At 36.5% G+C, this 26,295-nt stretch overlaps 1 protein-coding gene across 14 annotated transcripts in view; it reads right to left on the bottom strand.

The window, feature by feature from the left end:
* The window catches only part of CNTRL (centriolin), a 103,041-nt gene that overhangs the window by 58,517 nt on the left and 18,229 nt on the right, over positions 1-26,295 (bottom strand). For 8 of the 14 annotated variants that reach the window (XM_054520551.2, XM_054520559.2, XM_054520554.2 and 5 more), the window contains exons 6-13: positions 25,978-26,119; positions 23,952-24,138; positions 14,502-14,695; positions 11,929-11,985; positions 9,915-10,034; positions 8,770-8,992; positions 7,292-7,401; positions 3,903-4,097 (exon numbers count right to left, since the gene is read on the bottom strand). In XM_054520551.2, coding sequence (XP_054376526.2) covers positions 3,903-4,097; positions 7,292-7,401; positions 8,770-8,992; positions 9,915-10,034; positions 11,929-11,985; positions 14,502-14,695; positions 23,952-24,138; positions 25,978-26,119 — 1,228 coding nt within the window. The remainder of the gene's footprint in view (positions 1-3,902; positions 4,098-7,291; positions 7,402-8,769; positions 8,993-9,914; positions 10,035-11,928; positions 11,986-14,501; positions 14,696-23,951; positions 24,139-25,977; positions 26,120-26,295) is intronic. The other 6 variants (XM_054520555.2, XM_024252857.3, XM_063714025.1 and 3 more) reach the window with 4 other exon arrangements.

Raw genomic sequence — 26,295 nt, 5'->3', positions numbered from 1 at the left:
AATTTTACTCAATTTTATGTATTTGCTTACCCCAAATACAAGAAAGAAACGTCTCTTCATTTCTGATGAACAAAAGAGTGGCAGCTTAATTGGAAGGTTTTTAATTTACTACTAGTAAAGCTTTATGGTATTTTGCAAACTCTTTTCCCTACACTCCCAAAATACCCATTTTAAATCTTTTTGAAAAGTTAACTACATATAACAGCTTACATTCTAATTAAATTTCGGATTTTTATGGCTCAAGAAATAATTTCTTAAAAGACTGCACTCATATCAATAAATCTTTAAAATTCATCATTAAAAATTCCACCGAAACCTTTATACGCAGGATAAAAATCTGGTTCAATATGCCAGTGGTGTACATTAAACACATGGGAACAAAAGTAGATTCTGCGATTTACAACCGTGGAGCTCACAAAAGAGTTATTGTAAAAACAGGAACTTACATCTCTGACTCCTCCTCCTTTTAAGTCCTTTGTACAGAGAGAGAAAAAATGATCATACCTTAACTTAAAATTTATCCTGTTAAACCTGAGCCGTTGAGAACAGAGAAACTGTGGGCGGAACGCTTTCTAATGCTGTCTTCAAATTCATGTGCACTTCCCTCTCTGACAGCCACATTTTTGCAGGCGCCTCCGAGCCTCTGTAACTTCGCAGAGCCTCAAACCACATTCTTGGCCAAGAGTGAGCGGCGGCCCCGCCCATCCAATCACCAGCAGCCTCTGCGGGCAGGCCCCACCCTCCGCGAGTTAAATCATAACACAGGAAGCTCCCGGGGGCCAATCACGCCCAAACTTTGCAAGAGATCACTACAGCTCGTTCCCTCTAGCGAACAGTTACCTTTTGCTTCCAATAGGGCATTTCCCAATAGAGAAAAGCAATACAAATCTTCATTATGTTTGCTCCAGTGATAATTTGTGCTTCTATGAATAATTTTATAACTAAAATAGTCTGTGAATTTGAAACCTAGTTAAATGCTTATATTTGCTGAAAACCTGCCTAGGCTTAGTTCTGACCTAATTTTAAAATAATCTCTTTAGACCTTTAATTGCTTTGTGAGGAGAGGGTCATTGTGGTAGCATAAGCAAGGGCTCCACCTCTTTCTAAAACAATGACTTGGGGGCAATTCACTTAATATTTCTATATCACATTTTCATCCTCTGCAAATTGAAAGAAAAATGGATAGATGTTAAATTAAGTTCCTCACCAGAACATGGAAAATACAGCACAATGTACGACACATTGTGGGCACTTAATATGTTGTTTTCTATAATATCTCATCAAAGTGAAGCTTTTACTTTTAAATTCTATTGGCTATTCAGAAAGATACTTCATTTGATTACATAAAAATTAATTAAATAAAAGTCTACCTATACCTATAGAAAAATATGCAGGCATCTCACTCGATTATTTCTCTTCTGCTTAAAGGCTTACATTTTGTAGCCTAAAATGGGATGCCAAACACTAGCCAATATGAAACTTTGTGAATCAGAAAAAGATGTTCCCCCTGGATAAACTTAAAAGAGATGTCCTCTGATGCTGGGACTAAGGCTGCAAACTTAAGAATTATTAGTAGTTTTAATAAAATTAAAAAGGAAATTCAAATCTGGTTTGTATGTTTCATCCCCACTGCACAGGTTGATTTTAGCTAACTTCAAAATTTGGATGCCATTCCCATGTCTCATTTACCTCCTTTCTATATATAATTCTCTACAGAAATCCAGTGGGAATTGAACTCTCTGTCTGCCAGAAATGTAACAGTCATTTGTTGAAAGCAAACACATAATCCAGCTACTAATTAGACTCATAGATCACAGAACTGGAAAGGGAAGCAAAGGAGTTTTGGGTAGGATCTATAAGCTGCTTCCTTCCTCCCTTCTACGATGCAAGCATTCATAAACACAGGGCTGGTTGGTCCCTGGGGATACAGATACCAGTAGGATAGAGTTCATGTCTTCAGGGGCCTTACATGGGTGGGAGATTGAACAAACATATGCAATAAAGTAAGATATTATTGACATTATACATTACTTAAAATACCCCATTTTTCCTCAAAATTATTTAAAATAATCAAGACTACTTTTGGTTTCAATGTTAATACTTTGGTTTCAATTTTTAGGCTTTTGTTAGAAAAGACCTTATATCTGTCATAAGGTTATCCTTTATTGAAATTAGCTGGCCCACAAAAAAATATGTATGATATGTACTAAAATGCTTAAAGGAATAGTTAAACAACTTGTCAAGTACTTAAAGCAATTACAATATCCTTACTATGTTAAATTCTATGATTTCTACTAATCCAGAGATCTTAAAGTTCTTTAAAAAAAGGATATACCAGGAAAATATGTAGAAGATATTTTTCCTTGTATTTTAGGAATATTAGCTAAAATATAAGTAATTAGTACAACTTCTTAGAGTAGAGACAGAGACAAGAGCCTGGCCGTATCCGGCCACCTGACCATATCTAGCCATATCTCAGGAAGAAACATTGCAGAGAAATGTTTCCTTTTTTAAGGACAAAACAAAACAATATGAAAAAACAAATACGTTCAGTGGAAAATTTGCATAAAGGATTAAATAGAAGAGGTAGAAAAAGGACTCGGAACCCCCTTCAGCTTTTTCTGCTCTTAAGAAAGATGAAGGGCTGGGCGTGGTGGCTCACGACTGTAATCCCAGCACTTTGGGAGGCCAAGGCAGGCAGATCAGGAGGTCAGGAGTTTGACACCAGCCTGACCAACATGGAGAAACCCCATCTCTAGTAAAAATACAAAAATTAGCTGGGCGTGGTGGCACGCACCTGTAATCCCAGCTACTCAGGAGGCTGAGGCAGGAGAATCACTTCGGCAGGGCATGGTGGCTCACGCCTGTAATCCCAGCACTTCGGGAGGTTGAGGTGGGTGGATCACGAGGTCAGGAGATCAAGACCATCCTCGCCAACATGGTGAAACCTCGTCTCTACTAAAAATACAAAAATTAGCCAGGCATGATGGTGGGTGCCTGTAGTCCCAGCTACTCGGGAGGCTGAGGCAGGAGAATCACTTGAACCTGGAAGGCGGAGGTTGCAGTGAGCCGAGATTGCGCCACTGCAATCTGCCTGGCGACAGAGCAAAAAAAAAAAAAAAAAAGAGAGAGAGAAAGAAAGATGAAAAAAAGGCAAGGAGAGAGAAAGGTAAGGAGCAAATCTCTCTTGCTCTGCAATACAATGAAATTCAACCACTTAAAAAAAAATAAATATACCATGCGGCCATCATTTACTGAAAGCTACCTTCTTCAAGCCCTGGGTTGTTTTGTTTCAGACATACACATTCCATATGTGTGTGTGTGTGTGTGTGTGTGTGTGTATACATATATATACACACACACACATATTTACATATAATACACATACATATACACATATATAAATTATATATACACACATATATGTATAGTTTTCCTTCAGTATCCATGGGGGATTCATCCCAGGATTCCCTGCAGATACCAAGATCCACTGATGCTCAAGTCCCTTCTATAAAATGGCATAATATTTGTATTTAACCTATGGACATCCTCTTATATATTAAAATCATCTCTAGATTACTTATAATACCTAATACAGTATAAATGCTATGTGAATAGTTGTTATACTGTCTTGTTTAGGGAATAATAACAATGGAAAAAAACTGTACATGTTCAGTACAGACACAACCATCGTTTTTTTCCCTGACATATGTGATCTGCAGTTGGTTAAATCCACAGATGCAGAACCCATGGATATGGAGGGCTGACTGTATGTATATATCACTTAAATTTGTACATCAAACTAAAACAGACTTTCAGAAAGGACTCTGGACTCTGATGCTAACAATGATGAGACATGTAATATGTAGACAGAACAAGTCAAAATTTCTTAATTTACTCACATGTTTTGGGTCTTTGGAATCCAGGCTATCTATGGCTATTTGCAGGTCCTTAATCTCCTTCTGCTTTTCGGCAATTTCCTGCTTTTGCTTTTCCATCTGCAGTTCTAGATCCAGAGCTTCCTGGCGTAATTTATTTACAAGTTGTAGTCTACCACTCAACTGCTTGTAAAGAAGGTCTTTCCCTGCTTCTGAAATCTAATCTCCCCAAACCCCAATATATAATTAACAGAGAAGAACAACACTGATTTATTAAGACAATGTCTATAATTTTAATAAGTATTCTATATTCTATCAGTTTTTTAAAAATAAAAGTGAAATGTGGGAGTTATCTAAGCACTCCATGCATATTTTATACTTTTATGCTTATTATATGTAGGAAATCATACTTTATAAAAGTTTATGAAAACTAATAATAGCAAGCACAAATAAGCTGTCATTCTATAATAGTACAGGCAACTTGTAAATTATTAATAATAAACATAGTATTAATAATAGCCGACTTTATATAGCACTTACTATGGGCCATGCACTGTTCTAAACTTTTTATATACTTTTTTTTTTTTTTTTTTTTTTTTGAGACGGAGTCTTGCTCTGTCGCCCAGGCTGGAGTGCAGTGGCGCGATCTCGGCTCACTGCAAGCTCTGCATCCCGGGTTCACGCCATTCTCCTGCCTCAGCCTCCCGAGTAGCTGGGACTATAGGCGCCCGCCACCACACCTGGCTAATTTTTTGTATTTTTAGTAGAGATGGGGTTTCACCATGTTAGCCAGGATGGTCTCAATCTCCTGACCTCATGATCCACCTGTCTCGGCCTCCCAAAGTGCCAGGATTACAGGCATGAGCCACCATGCCCAGCCTCTTTATATCCTTTAATCTAATCCTCAAAACATATAAAGTAAAAAGTATAATTATCCCAATTTTATAGATAAGGAAACTGAATCATGGAAAATTTAAATATCTCGCCCAAGGTCATACTAGGAGTTTGTGGAAGCAAGACTCTGTGTGACTCTAGACAATTTCACTGACTACTACACTAGTTTCCTAATTAGTTTTAATATGAAGATAGTCAACCAATAAATTGAGTACTGACATAGAAGTAATAACTTAATACTCTGTCTCTTATTTCTAACAGTTTTTAGCATAGAGATTTAAACAAATGTAAAAATTTCTCAAGAGTCTGTATAGAAGTGTAAAAAAGCTGAAGATAAAAGACTGAAAAGAAATAAAATATGGATGATTATTATGTAAGTCCCCATAACTGCAATACCTTTATAATCAGGAAAAAATTTTAGAATTCCGTGTTCACTGGACAATCATCTCACACTAAATAATTTCAAAATACAGCAAACTCTTATTAAATTGAGATTTTTATTTCACTGAATCAGAACCCAGCTGAAGCTTACCTTTGTTAGCATGTTAAGTAAGTGAACAGTATAAACAAAAATTTAGGCTATTAACTTTATTGTTAACTATTAACTATTATCAACTATTAATATTAACTCATTTAAATAACTATTTTGCAAGCATATTTTGGAAGTATCTATTTCTTTTAAAATTAAGTACATTATTTACATCTATCAATCTATGTAAAGCTTTGGCCAGTGCTATTATAAAAAATTCTTTTTAAATTAGTAAAATGGTCTTGATAGCTCCCTCTACCTCATCTCCTACTTTCAACCCATCATTAAGTCCTGTCAGCTCTACTGTCCAGTGTTTCTTGGAATCAGCTGGCTTTCTCTCCACATCCACCAGCACCTTCCTGGTTGGTGCTAGTATCATCTCTTGGTGCTAGTATCATCTCTTGCCTGTACTGAACAACAGCCTCCTGAGAGATACAGATGCACACATCCCTTCCATCTCACTCAGTCCATTTCACTCTTCATGAAGTAAGGCAAAGTGACAAATAGGATCAGCCACTCAACTATCTAAAGCCCTTCAAAGGTTTCCCATTGCATGCAAAATAAAATTCAAACTTCTTAAGATGGCTTATGAACAATTTGGGAGGCCGAGACGGGCAGATCGCTTGAGCCAAAGAGTTCAAGACCAGCCTGGGCAACATGGTGAGATCCCATCTCTACAAAAAAATATAAAAAATTAGCCGGGAGTGATGGCACATGCCTGTAGTCCCAGCTATTCTGGAAGCTAAGGTGGGAGAATCACCTGAGCCCAGGAAGTCAAGGCCCTGTCTCAAAAATAAAAAATAAAAAAATGCCTATGAAGCCTGGCATGATCTTTAACCTCATGACTCTTTAACTTCATCTTCCTCTGCACTCTCCCTTATTCTGCAGAGAAATCTCTAGTCTGAAGGCCTTTGTACACACTGTCACCTCTGCATGGAATACTTTCCGCCAGCTCTGCCTCACTGGCTCCTTCTCATCCTTTGTATCTTAGCCCGTCACCTCCTCAGAGAGGCCTTTGTGAATCCCCACAATCTAAAGTATATCTCTTTTAACATCTACCCTAGTTTTCTATTTTTTTCTTACAACGCTGATGCTTTTTAACTTTTTTCCTTTTTTTTAAATAAACATTTTTTTCCTTTTTGTTTGTTTATTGTCTTATTTCCCCCACAAGTCTGTCCATGAGAGGGACACATGTCTATTTTGTTCATTAATCAGTGCCCAGCCCAGTGACTGACATATAGTAAGGTTCCAATAAACTTGAGTCAATTTCTAGTTAGTATAAAATCTGAAAGTAACGATACAGTGTATCTTTTAAAAGAATCTACAATTTGGACTTCACATTGTTGTTCTACCTACTGTGGTATGAATGTAGTTACCATCATAATTTTTAAATACTGATTTTTAAAAGTTATAAATAACTAAAACCTTTTTACCCACTTAAAAACTAAAATGTCAAGCAACTTCCTTTTTTTGAATTTTTGCCCCTATGCAATTACATCATGGATTTGAGCTGCTTACTTGCTTACTTTACAACACACTTCGGTAATTTTTGAGAATATGTTACTTCAATCTTTTTGTATACCACATATCTCTTTTTTTTTTTTTTTTTTTTGGCATGTGTTTGATGACAATGTTCATGCTATAGCAGAGATAACTCCTGGTTCTTAATCTAAGTCCCAGGATCTTAAAGGTGGAGAGTGCTTAATTAAAATAGAAGAGATAGATCAGGAAGCAACTTCTCAAGACTACACCTTTTTACATAAAATTAAGTAATTTATTTCTATACGTTATAAAATGCTAATTGGATATCATCATAAATGGAAGAAAATTATAATTGGCAAATTCTAGAACCATATTTGACTCTGAAATTTATTATTCCATAATTAACTAGGCAGCTAACTGCTTTTTAAATTGTTTTATATGGTTATGAAGGGAAAAACACATTTCATTTTTCATTTCCTCTTAGCATTGCTGCTTTGCTTTTACATACCTTTTTTAGTTGTATAGCTTCTTCCAGTTGTTTAAATTCTTCAGTAGCTCTCAGAATTTGTTGTTCTGCCTTTTCTATTTCATCATGCAGTTCTGATAGTCGAGTTTGTGCTGCAAATTTAAAAACCATGCTCACATAATATGAAACAAGAAAAATCTTGAATTCTGAAATTTCGACCAGATATTCTTTCTTTGTAATAACCTTCTCCCCGCTCTATTAAACTGTCATTATACATCACAAAAAATTTTTAAAGTAATTACTTATGATTGCTTTTGTCTATTTATTAATCTCTAGAATAAACTGTTTCATTATATGGTATAGAACTATAATTGATCCTTTTATTTGTAAAATTCTTAACATGAAAGGGGCTATTCTCAACACTAGTAAACCCTTTTGAGAGAATAAGACTTTTATTGGGAAACATGCACTTTACATGTTACTAAGTTATAATTAGGTTCAGGATATTAAAAATAACCCATAAAACCTTGTGTTAGAGGCAAATGCTTTACAATGGGATTCAACATCAAGAAATTCACTACTGAGCTCTCTCTCCCAGCTGTTGATGATCTCAAATCAATTATTTTCCACCTCAAATTTAAGATTTCTCTCTCCTTCTCTCCTATAAAACTATGAGCCAGCCCCTTTAAAGCTAGTCTGCACAAAAATCTGATTTATTTTTGCTTTCCCCCAGAGCCTTGCATATAGTATACGCAGACATAAATAACTCAGTTTCTTCTCTTCCTTCACCAAGTCAACCTCTATTTGCCTTCCATGTCTTCCACTTAGCTACCAGTCAAGGAAAGATAAGCCGCTGGTCTGATTGAGAGCACCACAGTGGGCCATAACGCTGGGGGTATGCACAAACCCAGGTCAGAGTTCTCTTTCTTCCATATCCATGCAGCTGAGTGGGTAAGTAGATTCAAAGTCTGTCATTGGCAGGGTCTCTAAAGTGCCCCCCTGCCTTCACTTATTCCTTTATGTGACTTGCCAGAAGGTATTAAGATCCCTTGAATTAGATTGTGGGGCATGGGGCATGTCAGGAAAAGTCAGAGGCTAGCCTTAGGCCCAGGCCTGAGGAGAATGCTCTGTTCCAGCTTATACAAAGCATTGCTTTAAGTTTTTGCTACGTGCATAGTAATCAATCAAGTGGTTCTTTACTTGCTTCAGTTATTACTAATTGTGACTTTGAATTTATAGTTCCAGCGCTTATTTGAAGGAGGGGATTTACTCATTCTTGAATCCCCTGGACATGCTGCTATCAAATTACTGCCAAAAACTCCACTCTTAACCATAACAGGAATCAATACAAAATAAATGCTCGATAAATCTGCTTGATAATCACTACTTTTGTTTTAGATTTTTCATGGAAACAACAATACCATTAACATCTTCAATTAAAAGAGTTATAAAACAAAATTGGCCTACATATTCAATGTTTTTATATATTTTTTTAAAGAATTTAAAATAACTTTTTTAACCTGCACTTATTTTTTTTTCTTTGTCTTCCAGTTGCGTGTCCAGTGGTGTGTGGCCTCTCAAGTTCATGTGATCATTTCTAAGTTGTTCATCTGGCTCCATCTTCTTGATCTGTACTGCCTGAGCATTGTCAATAATATAACTCTCTGTGGCAAACATATTTCTCTTGTATCTGGATTTGCCAATGTAAGGGCTTTCATCTGGGGCTTTATCAATTTCAGCACACTAAAAGCAAAATAATAGATTTATGGTTTAATAAGTGACCTCCAAGCAGTCAAATGACATTATTCATTTTATTAGTGGCAAACATATCACAGAATTGCTCAAGTTTATATAAATTCTACATGCCTAGGAGCTGAAAGATATATATTATTCTTTTATCTTCTTCTTAATATACCAAAAAGGAAATTAGAACTAAAAATGATCTCAAAAGAATTCTTCCTCCTACCACTGAAGAGTGAAAGTTTGGACTGATTGATTAAAGAACTGCCTACAGTTATGTGATTTTTAGCACTGCTTGATCTCTCAAATTAGAAATATGGGTGTTTTATTTTGGTTTCTTGGCTCATATAAGTAAAATCTCAGTCTAATATTTTTTTCAAATACATGGTGTGTAGCCATCAGTATAATACATTTTTATAATTGAATTTTTAAAAATGAAATATCATATGATATTGGCTGGAATTACTGGGTCTTAGAAGTTTGGCACTTCCTCACTTGCAGTGACATTTACGGCATTTGTACCAATCATGATTGACTAATACTGCACCCAGTAATTACTGAACAAACCATGTAAGGAGATGACTATTCCATGGTACTGAAGCACTTTTCTCAGAAGTCTGGATTTAAGGGAGCTGATCAACCCATACACCTGGGAAAGATAGCTGCGAGTCAGACGACTGCTTTTGGTAATGGATATGACTATGGGCAAAGATTCTTTTGAAGTTTTTTACCTCTTTAGGATTCTGTTCTAACTCCCTGAGCCAAGTAAGTCATAGATTGAACCAAAATACAGTTTAATCCTCTCATAACAAGAAAGTGGAATGATATCTGATGAAATCCCTTACATGTCCTCACCACCTGCCCTCCCCCATTCCATCCCATGTGGGCTTTAACTTTGGATTACTAAAAAATTAAAATAACTCACCTCTGATGGATAATAATTTAGTGGCTCAAATTTAGCGTCAATTTTATAAAATGCCAATTCCTGTTCCAGCTCATATTGCTTCTGACATGCTCGTGTTAGTTCTATGGTCTTCTGTTTTAGCTATTGGCCCAATTTGATATGAGACAACATATAGGATCAGTAAGTTAGTATAAAGGTGTGATGATATGGTAAGTTCTCATCATAAGTAATAATTATATATGTTTAAAAACTCCACAGTAAGCTGCACAACACTCAGAACATTTTATCATACTTCTAAATTATAAAAAATGAAATAAAAAATTATTATTTCATCAGAGATCATGTAAAAGACCTTTGAAGTTTATATGCTGCTTCAGGATATAATGAATAATGATTTTAAAAATCACTTAAATTTGTTAAACCTGAAAATATTTTTGTATCAATTATTTTTGTGTAACTGGCCTAATAAATACCTGCTTCCTGATTTTCCAATAATTAGCACTAATTTCTTAAACTGACTTTCCGACTTTAACAATAGTTTCAAATCATAAGGGAAAATGATAACTGACATTAACTGCAGAGAAATAAAGAAGAATGAGAAAGATGAAAATAAGAGCTTGGTTTTAATTGTCATACTGTTGTTGCTGTAGTATTAAGTGTTCAGAACATTATTCTTTGTAATAAAGAATAAGGGATGTGAATAAGCTCAACCAGATCCAAATATGTAATATTTAATTGTAATAAAGTAATTCTACTATAACTTTTTATTCTTAGAAATTTTTGGAGCTTGGAGAAGACAAATGATCCAATCTAATTCTCTGAATTTATAAATACAGAAATTAAGTCTCAGATTGGTGAACTGACTTGTCAAAAGTTACATATTAGATCAGTGTCAGAAACTAAATATTTTATTAACTAACTACTAGTACTAGCTCCTTTCTACTAAACCAAACTTTGAGTTTATTTCAAAGATCCACTAAGTGATTTTTGTCTTTTTTTGGCCAGTATCTGATGGTAGATATCAAAGAAAAAACATGCAGAAAAATTTCATTAATATAAAAATGCAAGCTGAAGAAAATAAAACATAAACAAACACAAACATTTTACAAGGCCCAGGAAATCAAAGTCGTGCATGATTTAGCTCACAGTCACCTCCTGATTATCCATCAAAATGGAAGTAATAGCCTAGATAATGGGTAACATTGAGCCAAATACTCAATGTGTGCCAGACATTGTGCTAAGCATTTTACATAGGTTATTGCACTAAATCTTCACAACCACCCAATAAGATGATAAAAGTTGCACAGAGAAGTTAAATAACTTGCCCAATTTCACAGCCGGTAGTGGAAGAGGCAGAATTCAATTCCAAGTCTCCTGATTTCAAATCCAACACTGCCTATTCTTCCATGCTGCCTTCGATGTACTGCTGCAGGGTGTCCAGCACATTACCCACATTGATATTTTCACTGAATGCTCGTAAGTCTCCGAGTCTCAAGAAAGCAACTCACAATCAACACTGTCAACTAATCTTGGGTTCTCTCCTCAAAACTCATTGGTAATAGTGGCAAACAACAGGCAAATGTGACTGGAATCACAGAGAATACATGAACTGATCTCTGCAGGCAAATAATAATAAATAGGCTGTGCATTTCAAAGTACTTTTGTGCCTTTTATAAGCCCCAGGCTTAGCATATTGTAAGCGCTCAGTAAATGTCTGTTGAAGAAATGCATGAATAAAAGCAAAATAGAAGTCAAATGAACTGGAAAGTAGGCTAGTCACAGTATTAGCTTTGGATAATCAAGAGTTGACTACAGGTAACATATTTACCAATCAGAAAAATAATTCTTTCCCCCACATTCAAATTTGCTCTCCTATATAAACATCGATTAAAAAAAAATAATACATACGCACACAACCACATTTCCCAAGAAGACAAGCCAGTTTCAAAACTTAAAATGTAAGCAAGCATATTAATGCAAGTTATCATGCAAACCCTGAAAAACACAGTGTACAATTCAGGCTTGGAAGAACTACCTTTAAGGAAGAATAAAGAATCAGCAGAAAAGGGCCTGCAAGAAACCAAGACAAGGGCTAAAAGAAGAAGCAAACAGATACCGTCACCTGGAGAGTTAAACTGTAGTAATACAAGTTGCTTTTTACTGACAACTTACCATAGGAAGACATAGCTTTTAGTATTGGCATTATTCTTACATGGACATATTTTATTGTCATTCTGAGTTATAGATTTACTACCTTCCATTACTTAGCTTGATTCATTTCAAATTATTTTCATTATCACCTCATTAAATCCTCACAATTCTGTGAGGCTAGCAGGACAGGTAAATAATCCTCATTTTAAATATAACTAAACTGAAGCACAGGAATTAAATAATTTGCAAAAGGACAAAGAGTAAATTTGCTTAATATTTGTTGGTGGCAGGACAGGACTACTAGGGTTTAAATGGCCAGCAGAAGACTTACTTCAATGCTACTTTTCTTTTATACATTAATTGGCCTAATGCACAAGCAATTACTTTTTTAAACTGGAAAACTTCACATAATCACAGATGACATTATCATTAGATATTCTGCAAAAGATAATAAAAATGTTTTTCAAATATAAGCTCTTAGAATAAGACCCGGAATTATTTTAGGCATCTAATAGTCCTTGGGACTAACAGAATAGGCAAAACCAATATGAACTGGCAATTTAAAGAAGAAATACAAAATAGCCAATAAACATATATGCAATACTCAACTGTCCAACAACTATAAAAATTCAAAATTAAAACAAGATTCCATTTGTTTCTACCATATGTACAAATTCAAAATAATAGTACCCAGTTGGAAATTGGGTATTTTCTTCCCTTCTGAAATGTAAATTGGTTAGAAGCTTTTTGAAGTGTACATTAACATTTATCAAAATTTTAAATGCAAATTACATGGTAATTCCACTTCTAATGGTTTATGCTAAAGAAATACTAGTATGAATGCATAAGGTATATATAGACACACACACACAGATTTTCTCTGTAGTACTGTCTAATAGCAAAAAATGTGAAAGCAATCTAAATATCCATCAATAGGAATACGCTAACTAAATTATGAAGAATACATTTAATGGAACACAACATAGACTTTAAAAAGAGTAAGAAGGCTTTATCTATGCATGTACATATATTTTTTAACTTGGAGAGTTGTCCATGTATGCTGTTTTGTGAAAGTTAAGATGCTGAATAATAATATACAGTCGACTCTCCATATCTGTGAGTTCTGCATCTGTGGATTCAACTAAACACAGATTAAATATATTTTTTTAAAAGGATGGTCGCATCTGTATTGAACATATAGATATTTTTTCTTAATTATTATTCCCTAAACAATATAATATTTATTAGCATTAACAATGTCTTAGGTATTATAAGTAATCTAGCAATGATTTTAAAGTATACTAGAGGATGTACGAAGGTCACTTGCAAATACTACACCATTTTACAAAAAGGACTTGAGCATCCATGGATTTTGGTATCCATGGGGGTGTCCTGGAACCAATCCCCCACAGATACAGAGGAATTACTGTATACAGTAACATTCCTTTTTTTATTACAAAAATATTCAAAGGTATAACATGCTTAATTATATATACATTATGTAATTACATGTATACTGTATAAGAAGCATGGAAAACAAAATATTAATATCTGGGGAATGGGGTAGGGAAGAGTGGACTTTGATTTCTGCTAAATACAGTTGTGTTGTCTAAATTTGTTACAATGAACACACATTAATTTTGTATATAAATGTGTTTTTATTTTATTTTTATTTTTGTAGAGACAGGGTCTCATTATGTTGCCCAGGCTGATGTTGAATTCCTGACCTCAAGTGATCCTTCCACCTCAGCATCCCAAAGTGTTGGGATTAAAGGCATGAGTGATGGCGCCTGGCATAAACATGTTTTTAAATGGTTAATGATAAAAATAACATCACGACACAGAGAAGAGCACAGGCTGACTTCTAACAAAAATAGGTATAGAAAAAAAAGCAAAAACTTCTGACAGTTTACAAAACATTTATTCACAGCACAAACATATCAATAACATTATAAATAAGCAAAAGAGAAAACTAGGCAACTACAATTCATAGTTTTGGGATAGTGGAAAGTCTTAAGGTCTGACATTTTGCCAAGGTTTTCAATGGGCTGACTAACGTGCACCAGGGAATCAGCATAAAGGTATTATAAAGTTATTTTATCTTAGTAATAAAAGATGGATTCCATGTCCAAAAAGACCTATAACTCACAAAATTTGGGATAATTTTGCCAGATCGCATTCTAAATGTTTTTGCCAATGAACAGCCTCACCTACAATGTTGTTTTTAAAAAATACAAATGTCTAGGAGTACATAATGCAGCCCAAGATAGCATTAGTCTTTTGGGAAGCCATATTATCTAGTATACAGTCAACTACAATTCATAAGTCTTTCCACATATTTCTGTTAAATCACATCTTCCCCATTATATGGTCAGGAAGTTGTATTTTTAGACCCAAGGGCAAAGAATTATCTGTCTTAAGAGAATACAGCCAAAGCAATGTAAAACATGAACTTACCAATTCATTTTTTGTGTTTAAGTCACTCTTGAGTTCCTCACAGCTCCGTTTCTGTAACATGGCCTCCTCTTTTAATGATTGATTCAATTTATCTTGATTTTTAATTTCCTCAAGGAACCTTGTTTGTTTGCTCTTAAGTTCTTCAGTTTCTAACATCTTTTTTTCTAGGTCTCTTTCCAGTCTTTCTACCTCTTCTGCCAATGAAAATTTAATAGTTTATTTATCATTATATTTCCTATTTTTAAAAAGGTAAGAATATTTCTCAAACAATAGTGAAAAAAGTCTAAAAATATTGTAAATACAATTCTACTTTTAAAATTAGCCACCATGGTTTTGGAAAAAAGACTATCCTGATCTTGAAATTGAGGCAAGAAGGCATCATTTCAATGACATTTTTAAAAGATAACACTTTACTTCCAAGTATTTAATCCAATTAGTGTACTGATAAATGAGTTTTTTTCTAGGTGACCTTTGAAAAACATGCAATATTTTATCAGACATTAGTAATTACATTTAAAAGGATGCTGCAAACATGTTTGCAAAATTCTGTATTATCTTAAAATCCTTCAATGGCTTTTAAGCTACTCTTAGGATAAGATCCAAAAGGCTTGAGAAAAGCTGATAAAGCTCTTCATAATTTGGACCCAACCTCCCTCTTCTGCCTCATCTTCAAGCATACTCTACTGCAGCTTTCTTAAAGTGATCCCATTTCTTCAGATTTGTGATGCCTCTTCTCACCTATAGGCTTTTATTCACACACTTTCCCTAGAACTGTCTTCCTCTACCTCCTACTGGGCTATTTTGCATCCTCCAGGTCTTAAGTTTTTTAAAAATATTTTGAGAAGCCTGCCCAGGCCCTATCCTGTCACCAGGTTAGATGATTCTGAGGTATACTCCCATGCTACCCTGAAACTCTGCTTGGCCCTTGTCACACAGGGAGTAGTAAAATGTGATCAAATAGCTTAGCTGTCTGCGTTCCCCCACTAAAGCATCACAAAAGCAGAAACTACATCTATCTGGCTCACCTAGACTAGATCCTAAGAGCCTAGCACATTAAAGTCTCCTAATTAACATCTGAAGGCATGAAGGAACCATAAGTAGTCTAACCATTTCGCCCAAAAGTTATCTAGATGACTTTCCTTTGCATTATTAATATTTTTAATGATTCCAAAACATAAACTTCAGAATAAGAAATGTTGAGTTAGGGAGATTCCAAACTAATAAAAACTTGCCACGTTTCTCAAGTATTGGATCAAACCATATGAAATTGCCATTTTTGGAGGTCAAAACAGACTAAAACTAATTTCAAATGAACAGACAGGCTCATTTCCCAACACTCTAAATTGGCTATTTCATACCTTCCTCTTTCTTCTCAAACTTCCCATACACCTTCATCTATTTTCTCTCTCACCTGATTATCTCAACTTTAATTAAGAAAATGACCTCATCAATAAGAACTACCTATTTTCCCACCACCACAGCAACAAAACTACCCACACCTGCACATATCTTCGCTCCTTTCTGAAGGAGAAAGTGTCACTCCTACCAAGGGATGATTTTTCCTTTTTTTCTCTAATCTCATTCTCATGTCTTCTCAAGAACCAAAAGAACTGAGCCATGTCTTGTTTCTCCACTCTGCTTTTAGGTTTTTTTTTTTTTTTTTTGCATGGAGTCTCGCTCTGTCACCCAGGCTGAAGTGGAGTGGGATGACCTCAGCTCGCTGCAGCCTCCGTCTACCAGGTTCAAGTGATTCTCTTCTCTCAGCCTCCCAAGTAGCTGAGATTACAGGCGCCCAAAACCACACCCAGCTAATTTTTGTATTTTTAGTAGAGATGGGGTTTTGCCACGTTAGCCAGGCTGGTCTCAAACTCCTGACCTCAAGTGATCCACCTGCCTCGGCCTCCCAAAGTGCTCAGATTACAGGTGTGAATCGCTACACCCGGCCTCCACTCCACTTTTGAATATTCTGTTCATTTGTTTTTTTGTTTTCTGGCTTTGAGGTTTACTGCATTTGTTGTTTCTGCCCATTTCCTGGTCTGGAAGCCACTGGTGAATTTTTCAGTTTTAATTTTTGATCTTTTTAAAAAAATTATTTATTAAGTACTAGAACAGACATTGTGGGAGAAAATTTCAAATCTCCAGCCAAATGTCTCCCTCCTATTCACTCTCCAAGCCATTATAATCTAGCATCTGTCCCCACTATTCCTTAACTACTCCTGTCAAGATCATTATCACCTGTTGCCAATCTAAAGCACTTCTCTGCTTCTCACTTCATATCTCAGTAACATTCAACAGAGTTGACCACTTCCTCTCTTGAAAACTTCTCTGGGCTATTTCCCACTATTTCCTGGTTTTCTCCTACCTTGCTGGCCTTTCTCAGCTTCCTTAGCGGACTGCTTTTCTTCCTTCTCCCAACCACTGCCTGAGTAAGCTGATTTCCATGCAATTTAATGTCATTTTTATGCTGATGTGACTCAGCATAAAATTTGTATGGCTAGTCCAGATCTCTTTAAACTCCAGACTCACATTTCTGACTCTGACACCTCCACTTAGTTGTCTCACAGACATTTCAAACTGAATATGTCCTAAATAAAACTCTGAATTCTTCATTTTTATAAATGATATCACCATCTAGCCACTTACTTACTTGAGCCAAAAGCCTGGGAATTATCCAATCCATTAGAAAATGCTGCCGCTTCTACCTTCAAAACTGATCCATCTATCTTTCATTTCCACATCCAGCATGTTAACTACAGGCCATCAACGTTTCCAACATGGATCACTCCTATCCAAGTGTTAACCAGGGCTGACTCTGCTTAGATTTCAAGATCTTGTGATGTATTCAGATGGTATGGCATAGACTCCAGCCTAGATTGCTACGCTAGCCTCCTAACAGGTCCCTTCATCTCCATTTTCCCTGCTCCAAATCATTCTCTACTATGTATCAAAAATGATGTCCTATCGCTACTTTTTAAAAAATTGCCAATGGCAGCCAGGAACGGTGGCTCACGCCTGTAATCCCAGCACTTTGGGAGGCAGAGGCAGGAGGATCACCCAATGTGGGGAGTTCGAGACCAGCCTGACCCTGTCAGAGAAATCAGAGAACCCCCATCTCTACTAAAAATACAAAATTAGCCTGGTGTGGTGGTGCACACCTGTAATCCCAGCTACTTGGGAGGCTGAGGCAGGAGAATTGCTTGAACTTGAACCTGGGAGGCAGAGGTTGTGGTGAGCTGAGAGCACACCATTGCACTCCAGCCTGGGCAACAAGAGCAGAACTCTGTCTCAAAAAAAAAAAAAATTGTCAATGGCTTTCCAATGCACCTGAAATAAAATCAAAATTCCAAGGCCCTGTGCCATCTCACACCTACCTATGTCTACACGTCTTTTATTGAGCTGTCCTCCAGTCTGATTTTCTTTTTCTTCTTTTTTTGGATAGTTTTATTTATTTTTATTTATTTTACTTTTTTTTTTAATTATACTGTAAGTTCTAGGGTACATGTGCACAACATGCAGGTTTGTTACATATGTATACATGTGCCATGTTGGTGTGCTGCACCCATTAACTCCTCATTTACGTTAGGTATTTCTCCTAATGCTATCCCTCCCCGCAGCCCCACCCCACGACAGGCCCAAGTGTGTGGTGTTCCCCATCCTGTGTCCAAGTGTTCTCATTGTTCAGTTCCCACCTATGAGAAAGAACATGCGGTGTTTGGTTTTCTGTCCTTGTGATAGTTTGCTCAAAATGATGGTTTCCAGCTTCACCCATGTCCCTACAAAGGACATGAAGTCATCCTTTTTTATGGCTGCATAGTATTCCATGGTGTATATGTGCCACATTTTCTTAATCCAGTCTATCATTGATGGACATTTAGGTTGGTTCCAAGTTTTTGCTATTGTGAATAGTGCCGCAATAAACATACATATGCATGTGTTTTTATAGTAGCAAGATTTATAATCCTTTGGGTATATACCCAGTAATGGGATGGCTGGGTCAAATGGTATTTCTAGTTCTAGATCCTTGAGGAATCACACACTGTCTTCCACAATGGTTGAACTAGTTTACAGTCCCACCAACAGTGTAAAAGTGTTCCAATTTCTCCACATCCTCTCCAGCATCTGTTGTTTCCTGACTTTTTAATGATCGCCATTTTAACTGGTGTGAGATGGTATCTCATTGTGGTTTTGATTTGCATTTCTCTGATGACCAGTGATGATGAGCATGTTTTCATGTGTCTGTGGGCTGCATAAATGTCTTCTTTTGAGATGTGTCTGTTTGTATCCTTCACCCACTTTTTGATGTGTTTTTTTTTTTTTCTTGTAAATTTGTTTAAGTTCTTTGTAGATTCTGGATATTAGCCCTTTGTCAGATGGGTAAATTGCAAAACTTTTCTCCCATTCTGTAGGTTGCCTGTTCACTCTGATGGCAGTTTCTTTTGCTGGGCAGAAGCTCTTTAGTTTAATTAGATCCCATTTGTCAATTTTGGTTTTGTCGCCATTGCTTTTGGTGTTTTAGACATGAAGTCCTTGCCCATGCCTATGTCCTGAATAGTATTGCCTAGGTTTTCTTCTAGGGTTTTTATGGTTTTAGGTCTGACATTTAAGTCTTTAATCCATCTTGAATTAATTTTTTTATAAGGTGTAAGAAGAGATCCAGTTTCAGCTTTCTACATACGGCTAGCCAGTTTTCCTATCACCATTTATTAAATAGGGAATCCCTTCCCCATTTCTTGTTTTTGTCAGGTTTGTCAAAGATCAGACGGTTATAGATGTGTGGTATTATTTCTGAGGGCTCTGTTCTGTTCCATTGGTCTATGTCTCTGTTTTGGTACCAGTACCATGCTGTTTTGTTTACTGTAGCCTTGTAGTATAGTTTGAAGTCGGGTAGCGTGATGCCTCCAGCTTTGTTCTTTTTGCTTAAGATTGTCTTGGCAATGCGGGCTCTTTTTTGGTTCCATATGAACTTTAAAGTAGTTTTTTCCAATTCTGTGAAGAAAGGCATTGGTAGCTTGATGGGGATGGCACTGAATCTATAAATTACCTTGGGCAGTATGGCCATTTTCATGATACTGATTCTTCCTATCCATGAGCATGGAATGTTCTTCCATTTGTTTGTGTCCTCTTTTATTTTGTTAAGCTGTGGTTTGTAATTCTCCTTGAAGAGGTCCTTCACATCCCTTTTAAGCTGGATTCCTAGGTATTTTATTCTCTTTGAAGCAATTGTGAATGGGAGTTCACTCATGATTTGGCTCCCTGTTTGTCTATTATTGGTGTATAGGAATGCTTGTGATTTTTGCTCATTGATTTTGTATCCTGAGAGTTTGCTGAAGTTGCATATTGGCTTAAGGAGATTTTGGCTGAGACGATGGGGTTTTCTAAATATACAATCATGTCATCTGCAAACTGAGACAATTTGACTTCCTCTTTCCCTAACTGAATACCCTTTATTTCTTTCTCCTGCCTGATTGCCCTGGCCAGAAATTCCAACACTATGTTGAATAGGAGTGGTGAGAGAGGGCATCCCTGTCTTGTGCCAGTTTTCAAAGGGAATGCTTCCAGTTTTTGCCCATTCAGTATGATATTGGCTGTGGGTTTGTCATAAATAGCTCTTATTATTTTGAGATATGTCCCATCAATACCTAATTTATTGAGAGTTTTTAGCATGAAGGGCTGTTGAATTTTGTCAAAGGCCTTTTCTGCATCTATTGAGATAATCATATGGTTTTTGTCTCTGGTTCTGTTTATATGATGGATTACGTTTATCGATTTGTGTATGTTGAACCAGCCTTGCATCCCAGGGATGAAGCCCACTTGATCATGGTGGATAAGCTTTTTGATGTGTTGCTGGATTTGGTTTGCCAGTATTTTATTGAGGATTTTCACATCTATGTTCATCAGGGATATTGGTCTAAAATTCTCTTTTTTTGCTGTGTCTCTGCCAGGCTTTGGTGTCAGGATGATGCTGGCCTCACAAAATGAGTTAGGGAGGATTCCCTCTTTTTCTATTCATTGGAAGAGTTTCAGAAGGAATAGTACTAGCTCCTCTTTGTACCTCTGGTAGAATTCGGCTGTGAATCCATCTGGTCCTGGAGTTTTTTTGGTTGGCAGGCTCTTAATTATTGCTCAATTTCAGAGCCTGTTATTGGTCTATTCCGCGATTCAACTTCTTCCTGGTTTAGTCTTGGGAGGGTGTATGTGTCCAGGAATTTATCCATTTCTTCTAGATTTTCTAGTTTATTTGTGTAGAGGTGTTTATAGTATTGTCCGATGGTAGTTTGTATCTCTGTGGGATCAGTGGTGATATCCCCTTTATCATTTTTTATTGTGTCTATTTGATTCTTCTCTCTTTTCTGCTTTATTAGTCTTGCTAGTGGTCTATTTTGTTGATCTTTTCAAAAGCTCCTGGATTCATTGATTTTTTTTGGAGGGTTTTTTGTGGCTCTATTTCCTTCAGTTTGGCTCTGATTTTAGTTGTTTCTTGCCTTCTGCTAGCTTTTGAATGTGTTTGCTCTTGCTTCTCTTGTTCTTTTAATTATGATGTTAGGGTGTTGATTTTAGATCTTTCCTGCTTTCTCTTGTGGGCATTTAGTGCTATACATTTCCCTCTACGCACTGCTTTAAACGTGTCCTAGAGATTCTGGTATGTTGTGTCTTTGTTCTCATTGGTTTCAAAGAACATCCTTATTTCTGCTTTCATTTCGTTAAGTACCCAGTAGTCATTCAAGAGCAGGTTGTTCAGTTTCCATGTAGTTGAGTGGTTTTGAGTGAGTTTCTTAATCCTGAGTTCTAGTTTGATTGCACTGTGGTCTGAGAGACAGTTTCTTATAATTTCTGTTCTTTTACATTTGCTGAGGAGTGCTTTACTTCCAACTATGTGGTCAATTTTGGAATAAGCGCGATGTGGTGCTGAGAAGAATGTATGTTCTGTTGATTTGGGGTGGAGAGTTCTGTATTAGGTCTGCTTGGTGCAGAGCTGAGTTCAATTCCTGGATATCCTTGTTAACTTTCTCTCTCGTGGATCTAACATTGACAGTAGGGTGTTAAAGTCTCCCATTATTATTGTGTGGGAGTCTAAGTCTCTTTGTAGGTCACTAAGGACTTGCTTTATGAATCTGGATTCTCCTGTATTGGGTGCATATATATTTAGGATAGTTAGCTCTTCTTGTTGAATTGATCCCTTTACCATTATGTAATGGCCTTCTTTGTCTCTTTTGATCTTTGTTGGTTTAAAGTCTGTTTTATCAGAGACCAGGAATGCAACCCCTGCCTTTTTTTGCTTTCCATTTGCTTGGCAGATCTTCCTCCATCCCTCTATTTTGAGCCTATGTGTGTCTCTGCACATGAGATGGGTCTCCTGAATGCAGCACACGGATGGGTCTTGACTCTTTATCCAATTTGCCAGTCTGTGTCTTTTAATTGGGGCATTTAGCCCATTTACATTTAAGGTTAATATTGTTATGTGTGAATTTGGTCCTGTCATTATGATGTTAGCTGGGTAATTTTCTCATTACTTGATGCAGTTTCTTCCTTGCGTCGATGGTCTTTACAATATGGCATGGTTTTGCAGTGGCTGGTACCGGTTGTTCCTTTCCATGTTTAGTGCTTCCTTCAGGAGCTCTTGTAAGGCAGGCCTGGTGGTGACAAAATCTCTCAGCATTTGCTTGTCTGTAAAGGATTTTATTTCTCCTTCACTTATGAAGCTTAGTTTGGTTGGATATGAAATTCTGGGTTGAAAATTCTTTTCTTTAAGAATGTTGAATATTGGCCCCTACTCTCTTCTGGCTTGTAGAGTTTCTGCCAAGAGATCTGCTGTTAGTCTGATGGGCTTCCCTTGTGGGTAACCCGACCTTTCTCTCTGCCTGCCTTTAACATTTTTTCCTTCATTTCAACTTTCGTGAATCTGACAATTATGTGTCTTGGAGTTGCTCTTCTCGAGGAGTATCTTTGTGGTGTTCTCTGTATTTCCTGAATTTGAATGTTGGCCTGCCTTGCTAGGTTGGGGAAGTTCTCCTGGATGATATCCTGAAGAGTGTTTTCCAACTTGGTTCCATTCTCCCTGTCACTTTCAGGTACACCATTCAATTGTAGATTTGGTCTTTTCACATAGTCCCATATTTCTTGGAGGCTTTGTTCATTTCTTTTTACTCTTTTTTCTCTAAACTTCTCTTCTGGCTTCATTTCATTCACTTGATCTTCAATCACTGATACTCTTTCTTCCAGTTGATCGAATCAGCTACTGAAGCTTGTGCATGCGTCACGTAGTTCTCGTGCCGTGGTTTTCAGCTCTGTCAGGTCATTTAAGGTCTTCTCTACGCTGTTTATTCTAGTTAGACATTCATGCATTCTTTTTTCAAGGTTTTTACCTTCTTTGCGATGGGTTCAAACATCCTCCTTTAGCTCGGAGAAGTCTGTTATTACTGATCTTCTGAAGCCCTCTTCTTTCAACTTGTCAAAGTTATTCTCCATCCAGCTTTGTTCCGTTGCTGGCGAGGAGCTGCGTTCCTTTGGAGGAGAAGAGGCACTCTGATTTTTAGAATTTCCAGCTTTTCGGCTCTGGTTTCTCCCCATCTTTGTGGTTTTATCTACCTTTGGTCTTTGATGATGGTGACGTACAGATGGGGTTTTGGTGTGGATATCCTTTCTGTTTGTTAGCTTTCCTTCTAACAGTCAGGACCCTGAGCTGCAGGTCTGTTGGAGTTTGCTGGAGGTCCACTCCAGACCCTGTTTGCCTGGGTATCACCAGCGGAGGCTGCGGAACCGCAAATATTGCAGAACGGCAAATGTTGCTGCCTGATTGTTACTCTGGAAGCTTCGTCTCAGAGGGGCACCCGGCTGTATGAGGTATCAGCCAGCCCCTACTGGGAGGTGCCTCCCAGTTAGGCTACTCAGGGGCAGGGACCCACTTGAGGAGGCAGTCTGTCCATTCTCAGATCTCAAACTCCGTGCTGGGAGAACCACTACTCTCTTCAAAGCTGTCAGTCAGGGACATTTAACTCTGATTTTCTTTCACCTCCTTAAACTCACAGGGTCTTTTGAGCCTCAAAGAACAAGGTGTTCCCTCCCCTTAATGCCATTCTTCACATGGCTAACCCTCTCTTCTCTTTGCTTTCGGGTTAAATGTCACTCTCTCAGAGAGCCATTCCTCTGTGCCACAAAGAGGGTTCCCCTGTTACTTTATCTGGTTTTTCTTTTGTCTGTCTTCTCTGCCAAAACATAACCTGCATGGACGCCAGCACCATATGTCTTCCTTCCCATTGTATCCTTAGTGCCAAATCCAGTTGCCTGGTGCACAGTACACACTCAGTAAATATTTGTTGAATTGATTTATGCTGCCATTTCCCATGTACATTTTAATAGCATTATAAAGTTCATAATACATATTTCTAGATAATTTCTGAAAATAAATTTCTCCCTCACCCAAATTTATTATTTTTTTCAATTTAATCTTACCTAAACTGAATCTCTCAAAAGCCTCCTGTCTATCCTGAGTGGTTACTGGCTGACCTTCCAAACTTTCCAGTGAACGGAGGTGGAAAATGGTAAACTGGAGGTAATGAGGAAGGGTCACAACTGGATTTTCAACTAGGATCAGAGAAATCAAATCTTGAAGCGGTTTCAACTTGCTTATATCTTGGAGCTGAAATGATATAACATTAGCATTGGTAAAATTTAATTTAAAAATCATAACATACTTAAAGGAAGTTACAAATCAAGGAAATTTAACATGGCAAGGAATCTATTCATGAAACCAATTACCCAAAAGTAGTGGTGTCAGGAAAGGGAGTATATGAGTATTTATAGTGTATTTGGGCAGTATTAGGCATTTTCCATACACTATTTCATTTGTGACTCCTCACAACAACTTATCATGTAAGTATCATCTTAATTTTACAGATGAAGAAACTCAGGATCAAAGAAGTTAGGTGACTTGCCCAAAGCTCAAAGCCTTGTAAGTGAATGAAACAGGATTTGAATTCAAGTTTGTGTAACTCTCAACTTTGTCTTTTCATTATACTGATTCAACAAATCAAAAAAAGAATGGTTATAAAAAATATTTTGGTAAATCTTCAGATAACTGTGCTATAATTGATAGTTTATTCAGATAGTTCATTCGCAACCTAAAAAGGCTGAGAAACAGTACTCCAAGTAGCTAGTACAAATAAATCTTCTCTCCCAAGTGAATGTGCAGCACTCTTCATAATGCCAATGTCAAATATCAACGGGGTAAGGACATCATACAAAATTAGAAAGAAATATTTATTGATTTTCCTGTTGCACAGCTGACACTAAGTTGACACTATCTAAGGACCAACTACTTCAGGAATATTTATGGCAAATTTTAGATCTATGGCTACCTCTTCCCATCGTCCCATAGCGTCAACAGCCCCAAGGTGATGCTGTACAACATGGGGTTGGGCTTGGGCTCTGAGGCTCTTAGACTGTCACAGGATGAAATTAGAAAGCATAGGTATTGTTAACAACACGGCATTCAATGAATATTGCTTATTATTATTGGCCTCCACTGGTGAAGGCTTAAAGAATATAGCTTTAGACTTATTTAGTGTTTTAAAGTTTTTTTAAAAGCATTTTCACATCTATCATTTCATCTGAGCCCCCATAATACCCCTGTAAAGGAGGCAGTATAGGGATTATTTTCCCCAAACAGTGGTTTTAGAGGGATTAAAGAATTCTCCAAGGTCATGGAAGGCAATTCTATAGAGGCCCATCTTTGAAGTCACATCTTTCATTTTCTATTTTACAACTGATGTTCACTAAATTATAGCACAATTTTCCCAATTTTAATACAAATGTAAATAAATTAACATATTTACTAAGCAAATGCTTATTAAATACCTAGCTGTGAATAAATACCATAAGAAAATTATAAACTATATTCCAGAGAAAAATATACAACATCATCCAAATATGTAAATCATGATAACAAAGTTTCCCTATTATAAAAAGCTAGTGATCAACCTCCTATAACACCTAACATCATAATCAAAATAAACTGGTAAATTTGAAATTGCAAGTTAATACTGTCAAAAAAAAAAAAAAAAAAAAAAAAAAAACCCAGAACTTTCTTCTAGGCATTCAGTGATCTGGATTCTGGCACAAAATGTGACTCTGGATAAGGGACTTAACCTGTCCTAGACCTTACTTGTTACTACCTAACTCATAGTGTTATAAAAATAATCCTTGTACTGCCTTCTTAACAAGAATGTTATGAGGTTTACATGAAACGATAAATGTAAAAATGCTAAGAGGTCAACTCTAGGTTACTACGGAACCCACGCAAAATGAGGACTGCTTGTATTTAATTAATCTAGAAAATCATGGGTTATGTCTGAATCTAGTGTTTAGTCAAAGGAGCAAAATCTTTAAAGGAAGAAATCCCATTTTTAAAAAACTTAGATATTTTTAATATTTTATTTTTTAAGAAGTCTAAAAATTCCTGCTATTTTGAATAACTTACCGATGATATCTTGTTGCCTTTCAAATTGAGGACTCGCAAAGATTTTAACTTCTTCCCTAACCATACTGGAATACGCTCAATTTCATTTCCTGCAAGGTTAAGCTTTTGCAGATTACACATATTTTCTATGCCTTCAATTTTGCTGGAAAGCAAAGGATAAAATAAAATTTAGTAAGTACAATTATAGAGTCTCTCCATTGTATTTTTAGAATAAACAGCCTTAGCTCCATGTTAGATTACTTTTCATAATGATAATTTATCAACTCTTTTCATAAATGAGAACAGAGAAAAGTAGCTAAAGCCAAATTTACCAGAACA

Source organism: Pongo abelii, chromosome 13 (genome assembly GCF_028885655.2).
Source record: "Pongo abelii isolate AG06213 chromosome 13, NHGRI_mPonAbe1-v2.0_pri, whole genome shotgun sequence".
NCBI classification, from domain to species: Eukaryota; Metazoa; Chordata; class Mammalia; order Primates; family Hominidae; genus Pongo; species Pongo abelii.
This window is presented reverse-complemented; position numbering and strand designations above follow the sequence as displayed.